The sequence below is a fragment of the Artibeus jamaicensis genome, unplaced genomic scaffold (genome assembly GCF_021234435.1).
Source record: "Artibeus jamaicensis isolate MK-2021 breed Jamaican fruit bat unplaced genomic scaffold, CSHL_Jam_final contig_464, whole genome shotgun sequence".
Taxonomy (NCBI): Eukaryota; Metazoa; Chordata; class Mammalia; order Chiroptera; family Phyllostomidae; genus Artibeus; species Artibeus jamaicensis.
This window is the reverse complement of record NW_026521842.1, coordinates 18,438,423-18,450,714: the sequence shown is the minus strand read 5'-3', so window position 1 is coordinate 18,450,714 and position 12,292 is coordinate 18,438,423. Positions and strand designations below refer to the sequence as shown.

Sequence of the window (12,292 nt, the reverse complement as noted above, 5' to 3'; positions counted from 1 at the left end):
ACAGACTCTTCTCTGTAATAGAGAATACCACTTCCCACAGTACTGTTCAAAGACTTTGGGGAAGCAATGTGAGAGACTGCATTCGGTTTGGAGCTGAAGGTTTTCATGCTACTTGTGTAAAATTATTTTTATATGGATACAAATTTTGTGTATTGACAATTTTGAACATTTTGAATATAAAATTTAAGATAAGAAATCTGAATATAACGTAACTTGGGAAATAAGAAACTTCATTAAAAATGAGAATAGACTTCCTGTTAAGATGTATAGCAGGGGTATCAAACTCATTTTCACCAGGGGCCACATTGGCCTCATGGATTGTCTTCAGAGGGCTGAATGTAATTTTAGAACTATATAAATGTAACTGCCCCTTAACTAGGGGCAAGGAGCTCTACATTCTGCCTGCAATATTCACCTGTAATACTTACTTGAACAAAGTATTTCACTTCAAAGTATGTAAGACCTTTTATTTCTGCTACAACAAGAAACCCAGTTGAGTGAATAAAAAGTAATTTTTCCTTTAACTTTAAAGAGCTTATCTTTTTAAAGTGTCCATAGACTGAAGTATCCTTAGACTATATCTCTAGACATAATCAGTTGTTCTGCATAATGATCTATGATGGAAGGGCCTGGGTAGATCTAAGGCTCATGTAGTGCTGAGTTTAGCAGGTGCATTTCATTTTTAGTTCTGAATGTAACACAATCTTGCTTTCCATGCTCCTTAGGCCCACATTGTCCTTGAAGTTCCTCCATATCATAACCCAGCAGTTACAGCTGCAGTGCAGGTGCACTTTTATCTTTGCAATGGCAAGAGGAAAAAAAGCCAGTCTCAACGTTTTACTTACACACCAGGTATGAGGAGTTGTGATGGTTTACTATAGACCTTTCTTTCATAATGAATAAAAAGTTATTTGGTGCATCCTATATTACAGTGTTCAAGGTAGGGTGGCTTATAATCAGTAAAAATTCTAGCATATGTCTCATCTCTGAAGGTTATATTGACTTTAAATGTTAGGTATGATAACAGTTGTTATTTTGTAGTCATTTATTATAAGGAAATTAGAAGTTTGAGTGTAGATTTGAGTCTGTTTTTTAGAAGCTACCAAAAATCACCAGTACTACAGGAAGGGCAAGTGTTTTGAATATGTGTGAACTGCAAGAAGTGAGCTTTAACAGGGGGTGACATTAAATTTGTGTTCACATATCATTTTTTCTACAATACATAAATATATCAAATTACATGTACACCTTAAATTTTACAATGTTATATATCATGTACTCAATACATTAAAAAGTTAAAAATAAAATTATTTTCCTCATATTTCTTCTGTCTCTGTAAGATGTCAATAATCAGTGTTTTCAAATTACTAGCTGAGGAGAGTGAGGTGTGTGTGTATATGAGACACTCAGTATTAAAAAGGTGATTTGCCCTGGTTAATGTGCTCAGTGGGTTGAGCACTGGCTTGCAAACCAAAGGGTCACCAGTTGGATTCCCAGCCAGGTCCCCAGTTGGGGGTATGCAAGAGGCAACCATTCAATGTTTCTTTCTCTCTCCCTTCCCCTCTCTCTGAAAATAAATAAAGAAAATCTTTGGGGGAGAAAAGGTGATTCAAATTGGTAGTGTTTTGAATGCCTAAAGGAGAGAACATTAATGAAGATAAAAGATTATTAGGCTCCTCAGAAAGTTGGAAGGACATAGGATTTAGAATACAGAAGGTAGAATGAGCCTTAGATAGGAGAACAGGAGGGAAGGTAAAGAAAATGAACATGATGGATGTGCATTAGGAAGGTTTATAGATACAGTATTAGAAAATTTAGTGTGTTTCCATATGATAGGGTCATTTTTTTTCTGTAAAGAATGACATGTGAAGTTTCCTGTTGTGAGTAGAGGGGAGTGTGGTTATATGGCAGTTTGAAGAGTGTGGACAACTTTGATACAGTTGTTACAAAGACAACAACTAATGACATACAGTTCAGGAGTCTTATCAAATACTGTTGAGATGGGGACTGTAAAGTCTAACCTGAATAAGAAGGGAGAGGGCTGCTGGGAATGGATGGGGGGAGCAATAGTGTCAGCAGATTAGAGGTTTTGATGACTACCATCATAGTGGTGATTGAACAGTAATTGAACGGTAAACAGAAAGAAGAATGTAACACATTTACATTGGTAGCTCATAAACCGAGAGGACATAAGGCAGTGTCCCTGTGGGCATTCCATAGGAGAATGAAAATCAGTGGGGCCCCCAGAGCACAGGGAGAGTATTGGATTGGACTACAGCTGTCATCACTGGCCTTACAGTTGACAGAACACAAATCAGGTGGCATACTAACAGAAGGAAGGATGGACACACAGGGATGTTTGGACAGTCCTTGTCCTGATTGATTGCTGTTTTTATCTCTGTAGCATTTGATTTTTTTTTTAAATAAAATTTTTACAAAAACAAATACATTACCGTGAATTCTTTATAAAGACAAGTTGGGAAAATATTTTAAAACACCCAAATTTTCTTCCATCAAACTATTATTCTGTCCTTCTAGATCCTTTTGACCCATATATATACAACTTTTGAAAATAGAAATGGAAAAATATCATATATACTAATTTTGTAGCATGAGCATATTTATTTTTTCTCATCAGCAGATAAGAGTTCTGCAGAATTTTAATAGTTTCTTTATATCCTACTATTTAACCCTGTCTTTATGTTAGAGTTATTTCATGTGTCTTGTTAATTTGTGTGAGTTCTTTTATATTAAAGATTTTAGCCTTTTATGTTTGTGGCAAGTAATTCCTATTAAAATTTTACCTATAAAAATTTTAGGTAGTCATAAGTTTCTTGTTTTTTTATTAAAGGATTTGTCAGTTTGTTACCTTTTCGGCAATTTCCTAGCAATAGGCATCTGACCAATCCCATCAATAAGAGTAGAGAAATAATAATTAATTGCAGCCCTAGCTGGTGTAGCTCAGTGGATTGAGCGCGGGCCTGCAAAACAGACAATTGAGGTTCAATTCCCAGTCAGGGCACATGCCTGGGTTGCAGGCTGGTTCCCTGCAGGCCAGTTCCCAGCAGGGGACGCACCAAAGGCAACCATACATTGATGTTTCTCTTCCTCTCTCCTTCCCTTCCCCTCTAAAGATAAATAAATAAAATCTTTAAAAAAAATAATTAATTGCAAATGTCTGAATCTTTTAAGTTCTTTGAAAATTAAAAATGCTATTTAGCATTATTTGTCCCATAATCAGTTTACTTTATAAAATGAAGGTAGTTAATAGAGCACAGAGCTCTTTTTTAGTGGTGCTGCCTGAACTTATTCCCAGCCACCAGCTCCAGAACTTCTGATGGGGGAGTCTCACCCTTACTCCAGCATCCCTGAAGTTGTTGAGGGGAATGTATCTCTGTCTGAAGCCTAGCAGAAGTTTTTTGTACTGGAGGTATCATCTGCGCTCTGGTTTTGGAATAATGGAGCTTTTAAAGGCAGCATTAGAGCCAGACTCTTGTGTAGTATTTTGCCTGTAGGAAAATATATTCTGTGTTGTAAATAGTTGATCAGACAGACTGACTTTTGGATTGTGGTGGTTTTGATTGGGAGAGAAAACTTGCCTTACAATCAGGATATCAGATCTCAGTTCTGTGCCAGACTGTACCCACTGATTAACTTCTGTATAAAATGAGAATATAAGGCCAAAGCAGTGGTTTTCAAATTGCTTAAATTATTTTATTCTTTGATTTTTATGCAAAAAGCCAATATATAAAAAAAGAACTAAAGCAAGTTTAGGTGCTCTATTTGTACTGGAAGAGGAAATTCAGAGCGTTCCCACTCTTTGGATTCTACTCTTCTACATTCACCAATTGAAGAAGAACATGAGGCTTCTCATACTTTGAAAACTATAACACCAGTGAATTTTTCTGTATCATTCCATCCATCAACATGTTAGATTTGAAAAGGAGCATATATAACACGAAAGGTAGAGTTAATCTGTTTTAAAACTCAGTTCATTCTAGATATTGTAAGGTCTCTCAAATGTTATTTCCCTCAAACAAGAATAAGTTACCATAGATGACCAATGGGGATTTCCTTTTGGTCAGGTTGGAGTCTGAATCCCTTACAGACTAAAGGGTGATACTTGGTTTGGTAGTGTGGAAATACACTTGGTTTAGCAAAGCAGAACTCTCAGTCTAGATGTAAAGATATGGGTCAGGAACATAGAAATAAGGTTTGGATCATGCAAAAAAAAGATAGATGTTTTGCTGGAGTTTTCAATCCCTCCCTCTCCTTTTTAGTGCAGGCCTCATCTGCTCAGGGATGAGAGTAGGCTTTCTTGATATTCTCCCTCCTTACGCAGAACTGTAACTTTGGGTATAGAATTTACTGTGGCTTTCCTGGGACCAGAGTAAGGGTTGAAGTAGAAGAGGGGGAAAAAATTCACTGGTCCAGGGAGAAAGCTCTAGTTCTGCCAAAGTCAGAAAATAAGTACGTTAAGACAGTAGAACCCTGGCCAGGTGGCTTAGTTGGTTGGAGAGTCATCCCACACACCAAAAGTTTGCCAGTTCAATCCCCGCTCAGGGCACATACTTAGGTTGTGGGTTCAATCCCTGGTCAGGGCGCATATGGGAGGCAGCCGATCAGTGCTTCTCTCTTACATTGATGTTTCTTACTCACTCTCTCTCCCCCTTCCGCTCTTTCTAAAATCAATAAACATCCTCAGGTGAGGATTTTTTTTTAAAGGCATTAGATTAGGAGCCAGTAGACACAGTGAACTGTACTTGAAACACCTCTACAAGAATCAGAATCTGAATGGAGGACTGGGCCAGGAATATGAGCATTGCACCAGAAGCAACAAGACTGGGGATGTACCTTTTTCTCTGTCCTTGGGGTTGTTGGCTCACCAGTTGCCAGATTTAGAAGTTTAAGTGGATGAATGCTGAGCCCATGCTGTTCTTGCCAGGAAGCCAGACTGAAGTGTAGGACCTAAATGCCCCCCAAACAAGTTGTTCTTCACTAGTTGCCTCTTCTACAATAAAAGATATTATCAGGATGGTCTTAATTTACTTCCTCAGATAAAGACCATGCTTAGGTGAAGAGAATGGTACTTGGCAGGGGTTTGGTAAATGTTCAGATGAGATTTTTACCTTGCTTTGGGTCTCATAGTTATTTTCTTTTGATGTAAAATGAATTACAGTCGACCTTCCCCATCTGTGGACTCCCAAAACAGCACAGATATTTATTGGAAAAAAATAAGTGTTTAAGTGGACTCACACAGTTCAAACCTCTGTCGTTCAAGGGTCAACTGTAGTTCTATTTTGTGAAGATTATGAAATTTTTAATTATGTTAATAAGTGGTACAAACTTGAAAGGAACAGGAGATGTCAATTTAGGAAAATTATTTTTGAATGAGTTATATAGCACTTCAGTAGGAAGCTAAAGTAGATAATTTCTAGAAAAATGGACTCAAGTGCTTGCTAAGAGAAACAGTGAAATCAGTTGTCTTGACACACAAATTAACTGGTGGTTCTTTTCTGTTTTGATGTACATATTAAACAAAATAAGCAAAATGCATTGATTCCTGCTTTGAGTAGTCCTTTCATGGGGTAGACTTGTCCTAAAACATGAATCTGCCCTTTTTTTGATGTGATAAGGGATAATAGCTGATAATTTATATTTTCTGTTTTGCTCAATGGAATGATAAAGTGGAATCTTCACTGATAATAGAGTATTACTGCAGTGCTTAAAAGCATGGCCTTTGTTTGTTTTTGTTTTTTAACTTGAATACTTTTAGAGCATGAACCATTCCCTGTTGCCTTATGCTTGTTGACTTCACATATTTTATATTATCTGTCTTCTCTGAAGGCATTTTGAAGGTGGTTGTTTTTTTCCTTTTTGCATTCTCCATTGTTACAGGCAGTGTGTGACTTGGATTTGTACTATCGTTGTGTAGCCTAGAATGAAGGCTTTTACTTTTTTTTTTGTATTATGTAATGACATTTGATTTAATTTTTTTTTTCCAGTTTTGATGAAGCAAGAACACAGAGAGGAAATTGACTTGGCTTCAGTTCCATCATTGCCTCTGCCTCATCCTGCTCAGACCCAGAGGCCTTCCTCAGATACAGGACATGGATGTGACAGTGTACTGTCAGCACAGAGAAGTTTGGGTTGTCCCATCCAGCAGACGTATGCATCCATGGTAACATCATCTCATCTGCCACAGTTGCAGTGTAGGGATGAGAGTGCTCGTAAAGAACAGCATATGATACCGTCTTCAGTCATGCACCAGCCTTTTCAAGTCATACCAACACCTCCTGTTGGGTCTTCCTATGAGCCTATGCAAACTAATGTTGTGTACAATGGACCAACTTGTCTTCCTATTAATGCTGCCTCTAGTCAGGAATTTGTTCCAGTTTTGTTTCAGCAAGATGCAGCTCTTCCTAGTTTAATAAATCTTGGCTGCCAACCACCATCATCCATACCTTTTCATTCTTCAAACTCAGCCTCACCAGGACATATCTTAACCCATATACCTCATTCTATGCATACCCTCCCTCATCTGCAGTCAATGGAATACCATTGTTCAAACACAGGACAAAGATCTCTTTCTTCTCCAGTGGCTGACCAGGTTACAGGTCAGCCTTCCCCCCAGTTACAGTCTATTACATATGGTTCTTCACAATTAGGGTCTGCTACAACAGTTTCCCCAGCAGTTTCTCATCCCCTGGCCAGTTCACCACTCTCCGGACCTCCGTCTCCTCAGCTACAGCCTATGCCTTACCAATCTCCTAGCTCAGGAACTGCCTCATCACCAACTCTAGCCACCAGAGTGCATTCTGGACAGCATTCAACTCAAGCACAAAGTACAGGTCAGGGAGGTCTTTCTGCACCTTCATCCTTAATATGTCACAATTTGTGTGATCCAACTTCATTTTCATCTGACAAAGCAACTGTGAACATTAAACCTGAACCTGAAGAGCAAGAACCTAACTTTTCAACAATTGGTCTACAGGACATCACTTTAGATGATGGTAAGTTCATCTTTAGGTTCTTGAAGCAGTGAAGATCCAGAAACTTCCTTCTCTAAGTAAGAGGAGTGAAAAAGCTACCGTATAGGTTGCTTATTGGCATGTGTTTGGGCTTTTCAAAGTTGTTGTTATTAGAGATATGTTGATACATTATTTTAAGAATAGACCTGAAAATCTGTGCTGTAGACTTTTTTTTACCACTAGTATCTGTTGCAAAGTGTGAGAACTTAGTGATAATCTACCATCCATTTGTGATGGAATTGAGGACATGAGATTTGCTGAGCATCTTTTTTTCCAGAACATATAATAAGGTCACAGTGTCTAGAGAGTGACATTCAGGAGTGTTAATTTAGTAAACATTGCAGAATGCCATCATTTGCAGGGCAGAGTTAGATGCTGGAAATATTAGGAATGTTTCAAGATAGAATTCCTGTTCTTGAGACTCACACAAGTAAAGAACCTGCTCCTTCGTAGCCCTTCTAGCTTGCTGAGTCAGATAGTGGAGATAGTACGAGATTGGACTGGTTCGTTGCTGCTGGCACAGTTGTTGGCACCAAAGTAAAAAGTTCTTTATATAAATATAGCAAGTTGTTATGTAGTCCTCTGTTTTTCTTTTTTAAAAGATTTTATTTACTTATTTTTAGAGAGAAGGGAGGGATGGAGAGAGGGAGAGAAGCATCAATATGTGGTTGCCTCTCAAGCACTCTCAACTGGGGAACTCGTGACCTTTTGGTTTGCAGGCTGGCACTCAATCCACTGAGCCACACCAGCCAGGTGTTTTTTTTTGTTTTTTTTTTTGTTTTTTTGTTAAATAAAATCAGTAAATCGGGGAACAAACTCTGGAATGTTAGTTGTTTCAACAAATGAAAATTCCCCAAAATGCAATTTTTAGGTAATAGTTATAGGGTTTATTCTTGACTTTATCATCATTTATATGGTAGTGAAATTTTTTCTAAATAGGAATTCAGTGATGAAAGTTACCTGTAAGTGTTATTCGATATGAAAACGCCAAAGATTCTGAAACATGGGTATAGAATTTTAGTTCTCTCTGGTTTTGTATTAATCTATAGAAAAGTAATTTAAGCTCAGTCATCTCCTTGACATATCTAGAAAGGCTGACTTTACTACTTAGTTGCAAAACTGGTCTCAAATTTCAAATTCCAAGCATAAGGGGGAAGGAAGGTAAATAAAATGTGATACTTCCCCCTCCCATGTCTTTACCATTAGATCAGTACACAATTATCAATACAGTGGGTCTGAGTCACTTATCACTAAAATATAAGAGAAGCACTTTAGAAGATCAGGGAAATGTGACAGACTCCATAAGGATTTAGCAAGTCTACCTTGAGATGACTTTTGACCTTGGAGGATGAGTATGTTTTCAAAATGAGGATCAGAGGGCAAATCAGATAACATAAGCAGAAGCATAGAACTGTATCTGGGAAAGCTTGATTGTCTGTGGCTGGATGATGAACAGCATAGTAGAAGATGGCTTTCAAAGCCAAAAGGGGATGATATACCAGGTCATTTGTGTGTAAGAGAAGATATTTGTATAAACTGAAGCAACACCTACAATTTGTATAATATTTTCCTGTTCCTTTTCAGATTTAATCTTCACCAATCCTTTATCTCTGAGATAGTGACTTTAAAAAATTTTTTTAATGTATTGACTTGAGAGAGAAAGAGAAATAACAATTTGTTGTTCCACTTATCGATGGATTCATTGGTTGCTTCTTGTATGTGCCCTTACCAGGGATCAAACCCGCAACCGTGGCATATTGGGATGACACTCTAACCAACTGAGCTACCTGGCCAGGGCAGATAGTGACTTTTAAAGAATTGGACTTTCTGAAGGTCACACAATTGATGAGTAGCGGAGCTGAGACTAGAATCAGATCTTTTCACAGTAGCTTTTTCTTGGAGCAGTACAGCTACCTCTCATCAGCAGCAGGCTTGATGGTTAGAACTCACTGCTAAAGGGGGTCCCTCAGACTTTTTTTTTGATTACTAGAGATTAGCCCTAGCTGGTGTTGCTCAGTGGATTGAGTGCCAGCCTATGAACAAAAGGCTCACCAGTTCAATTCCCAGTCAGGGCACATGCCTGGGAATTGAAGACCTGCGAGCCGGGTCTTAAGTGGGGGGCCCTTGAGAGGCAACCATGCATTGATGTTTTTTTCTCCCACTTCCTCCTTTCCCCTCTCTAAAAATAAGTAAATAAAATCTTTAAAAAACAAAAATTTTAAGATTAGTGCAATGTGCTCTGTGAATGTGTGTGCAGAATTTCACTGCTTGAACACATGTTCACTACTGTATCTGGTCTGTCACACTACTGGTAGTATTTGAGGGCTCTGGTATTGTGTTCTCTTTATGCACAGTTGGCACGTCATTGCTTAATAATGATGAACACCAGGTAGAGAGGAGGCTACTACTTTAATGCAAAACAGATTTTAAATAAATAAAGGCTTTTCCAAATATATACAGGCTTTTAAAATGTTAACTATGTGTTCTTTTGGCAATTTTAGACTATTCATAGTGGTTTTAAGATTTATATTTAGAAAAATATATTTATTTATTTTATTTTTTAAAAGATTTTATTTATTTATCTTTAGAGGGGAAGGGAAGGAGAGAGGGAAAGAAATATCAATGTATGGTTGCCTCTCATGTGTCCCCTGCTGGGAACTGGCCTGCAACTCAGGCGTGTGCCCTGACTGGGAATTGAACCTCGATCCTTTAGTTCACAGGCTTGCACTCATTCCACTGAGCTATGCCAGCCAGGGCAGAAAAAAATATATATTTATATTTAGAATTTTAATTCCTGAAACAAAAGGTGAGACCTTGAATGATAGATAACCTACCACACATTTGTGATGAAACAGGAGACATTGAGATATATTGAGCATGTCTCAAAGGTATTCTAGCTTATTTTCTTCCCAAACGAAGACTTTTTTTCCTTCTAAAAAGAGACCAAGGCTGGAACCTGCTTTTTCTAATTTATCACAGATTGAGTGATTTTGGAGAGATGGGGGCGGGGCAGCAAATGGAACTTGTGGAAAGGTTTTGTGAAAATTTTATCTTTTGAATATGTGAAGATATGTTGCAAAAACAGAATCTAGAGAGATAAGGTCTCTGAGAACAAGTATAAAAGTGATTTCACCTGGCTGGTGTAGCTCAGTGGATTGAGCACAGGCCTGCGAACCACACGATCGCGGTTCGATTCCCAGTCAGGGTACATGCTTGGGTTGCAGGCCGGTTCCCTGCAGGCCAGTTCCCAGCAGGGGACGCAAGAAAGGCAACCATACATTGATGTTCCTCTCCCTCTCACCTTCCCCCCTTCCCCTCTAAAGATAAATAAAATTAAAAATCTAAAAAAAAAAAAGTGATTTCATTTTTGCTCCATACATTGTGTATGATCAAGAAAAGTTCCCAGATTGTAGCTCCACAGAAGACAAGGATTGGCTATTGAATTCCCTCATTGCCACCTATCAGGAGACTTGATAGAAGTTTAGTAGTGCTAGTGGTCATTGAAGAGGGGGAAAAACTGAAATGTACTCCAGCGCACCTCAGATTATTGGATGCAATATTTGTAAATTGAATTTTTGATGCTTAACTTGAACTCTCAAAATTTTATTAGTCAGCTGACTCATTGATTATACTTTTTGGATTTGCCTTTGAAGGTAAATTCTAGATGCCTAGAAAATCCTATAGTTATGCAAAGTTTTAATATAAATTTATTTTAAAAACAACATCTCATGGTATTTAAATGTCTCCTTTCTGGCAATCTTTAAAAGTAAGTCATTAAGCATGCCAAAAAGGATTAGAAGCACTGTTGACATAAGAAATGTCCAAACCTGTAGAGAATTTTTATGAGTTTATTGGAGCCAAACTGACAACGTATGCCAAGGAGCAAGATCTCAAGCCCTTGAGAATAACAATTTTGCAGCTTCTTTTAGGTATTTGAAATTAAGGGAGGAAGTACATGGAAGATTGGAGAAAGCAAGGCAGAGATTGGATTACAGGAGAGTTAACAAAATTAATCAAATTATGTGCCCTCTTGAGGGTTACCCCCTTTCAGGTGTATGACTGCTGGTATTTCAAAGGTGTGTTACTCTACACGTACAGAACAGTGGGTAGGGCTGGCTTAAAACCTTTTGCTGAAGGAGTTATAGGCCTTAGGGCATGACTACCCACTGTGACCTGCCCAGTTAGGAATTTATGATCAGATCAGCCTGTGAAGTTAGTTTTGTAGCACTCCCTTTTTATTTCATCCATAGCACTGAAAGCTAGCCTGAGCTCAAGTTTTATTTTTAACTTTTCTATATTGCGCTGTGTTAAGTACAAAGTCTTACTGAAGACACAAATATTTTTTTTTAATTTGTACTATACTAGTTAAATATACTTATCTAATCCTATTACTTCTTTAATCCTGTTTCTATTTTATATTGTTTAACACCTCCCCTTTTTTAAAATCAGGTTAAAGATTAAAATATCCTTTTTAGTTTTGAAGTTTTTAAGTAAGATGGAGTTTGTCAGGAATCATTCAAGTATTACTTGAATGTTAGTTTTAGAAATGTGGACATTGCCACCTTAATTTTTTATTGTAAATTCAGTGAGATTTAACAGAGGAGATAACTAGTGCACCTCAGCTCAGAAATTCAAGACTTGGAGTTGGAAATATCCTAGTACGGCTCCCTCATTTTATAAAGACTTGAGTTTTGTAGAGCCTAATTATTCATTCAGGGTAACACACTGAGCTGCTAGCAAAGCCTCCTGGTCCCTAATTCAGTACCCTAGGAGTTTTTCCAGTATCTGCAGTCACATTTCTCTTCAAGCTACAGGTTGAGACTGCAGGTGTAGAGCAGGTAGGATAGATGAAAGAAGTGGCATTTTGTCTGTAGAGCCTTGGTTGTGAGAGAAGCCAAAGCAATCTTAAGGATATTAGTATTAGAGTCTCGGTATAAATGAAGTTTTAGTCTGTACTCCATTCTTCTGTTTCACACCGAAGTTCATACTCTGGTGTCCCTAGTGACACTATATTCCTGTGTGTCTCTTCCTCGCCAGCCTCTTTGGAACTTCTGAGAGCTTTTTGAGTTGCAGCTGTCTTTGTTTTATGTGGTCTCTGATACCTCTGGATTCATGTAAAACAAATCTAATCCTTCTTCTGTAATAGCCTTTCACATGTGTGAAATCTTGATGTCTTTCCCAGTCTTAAAAACACTCTAGCAAACTGCACCCTCCCCTCACCCTCACAAACATGGTAGTTCCCCTCTGCTTGAACCCTGGTA

At 38.0% G+C, this 12,292-nt stretch overlaps 1 protein-coding gene across 3 annotated transcripts in view; it reads left to right on the top strand.

The window, feature by feature from the left end:
* NFATC3 (nuclear factor of activated T cells 3) overlaps positions 1-12,292 on the top strand; it is a 103,946-nt gene that overhangs the window by 70,219 nt on the left and 21,435 nt on the right. For all 3 annotated transcript variants that reach the window (XR_008391868.1, XM_037162560.2, XM_037162561.2), the window contains exons 8-9: positions 726-852; positions 6,006-7,013. Coding sequence is in view for 2 of the 3 variants with exons in the window: in XM_037162560.2 (XP_037018455.2) it covers positions 726-852; positions 6,006-7,013 (1,135 nt within the window). In the remaining variant the exon portion in view is untranslated. The remainder of the gene's footprint in view (positions 1-725; positions 853-6,005; positions 7,014-12,292) is intronic.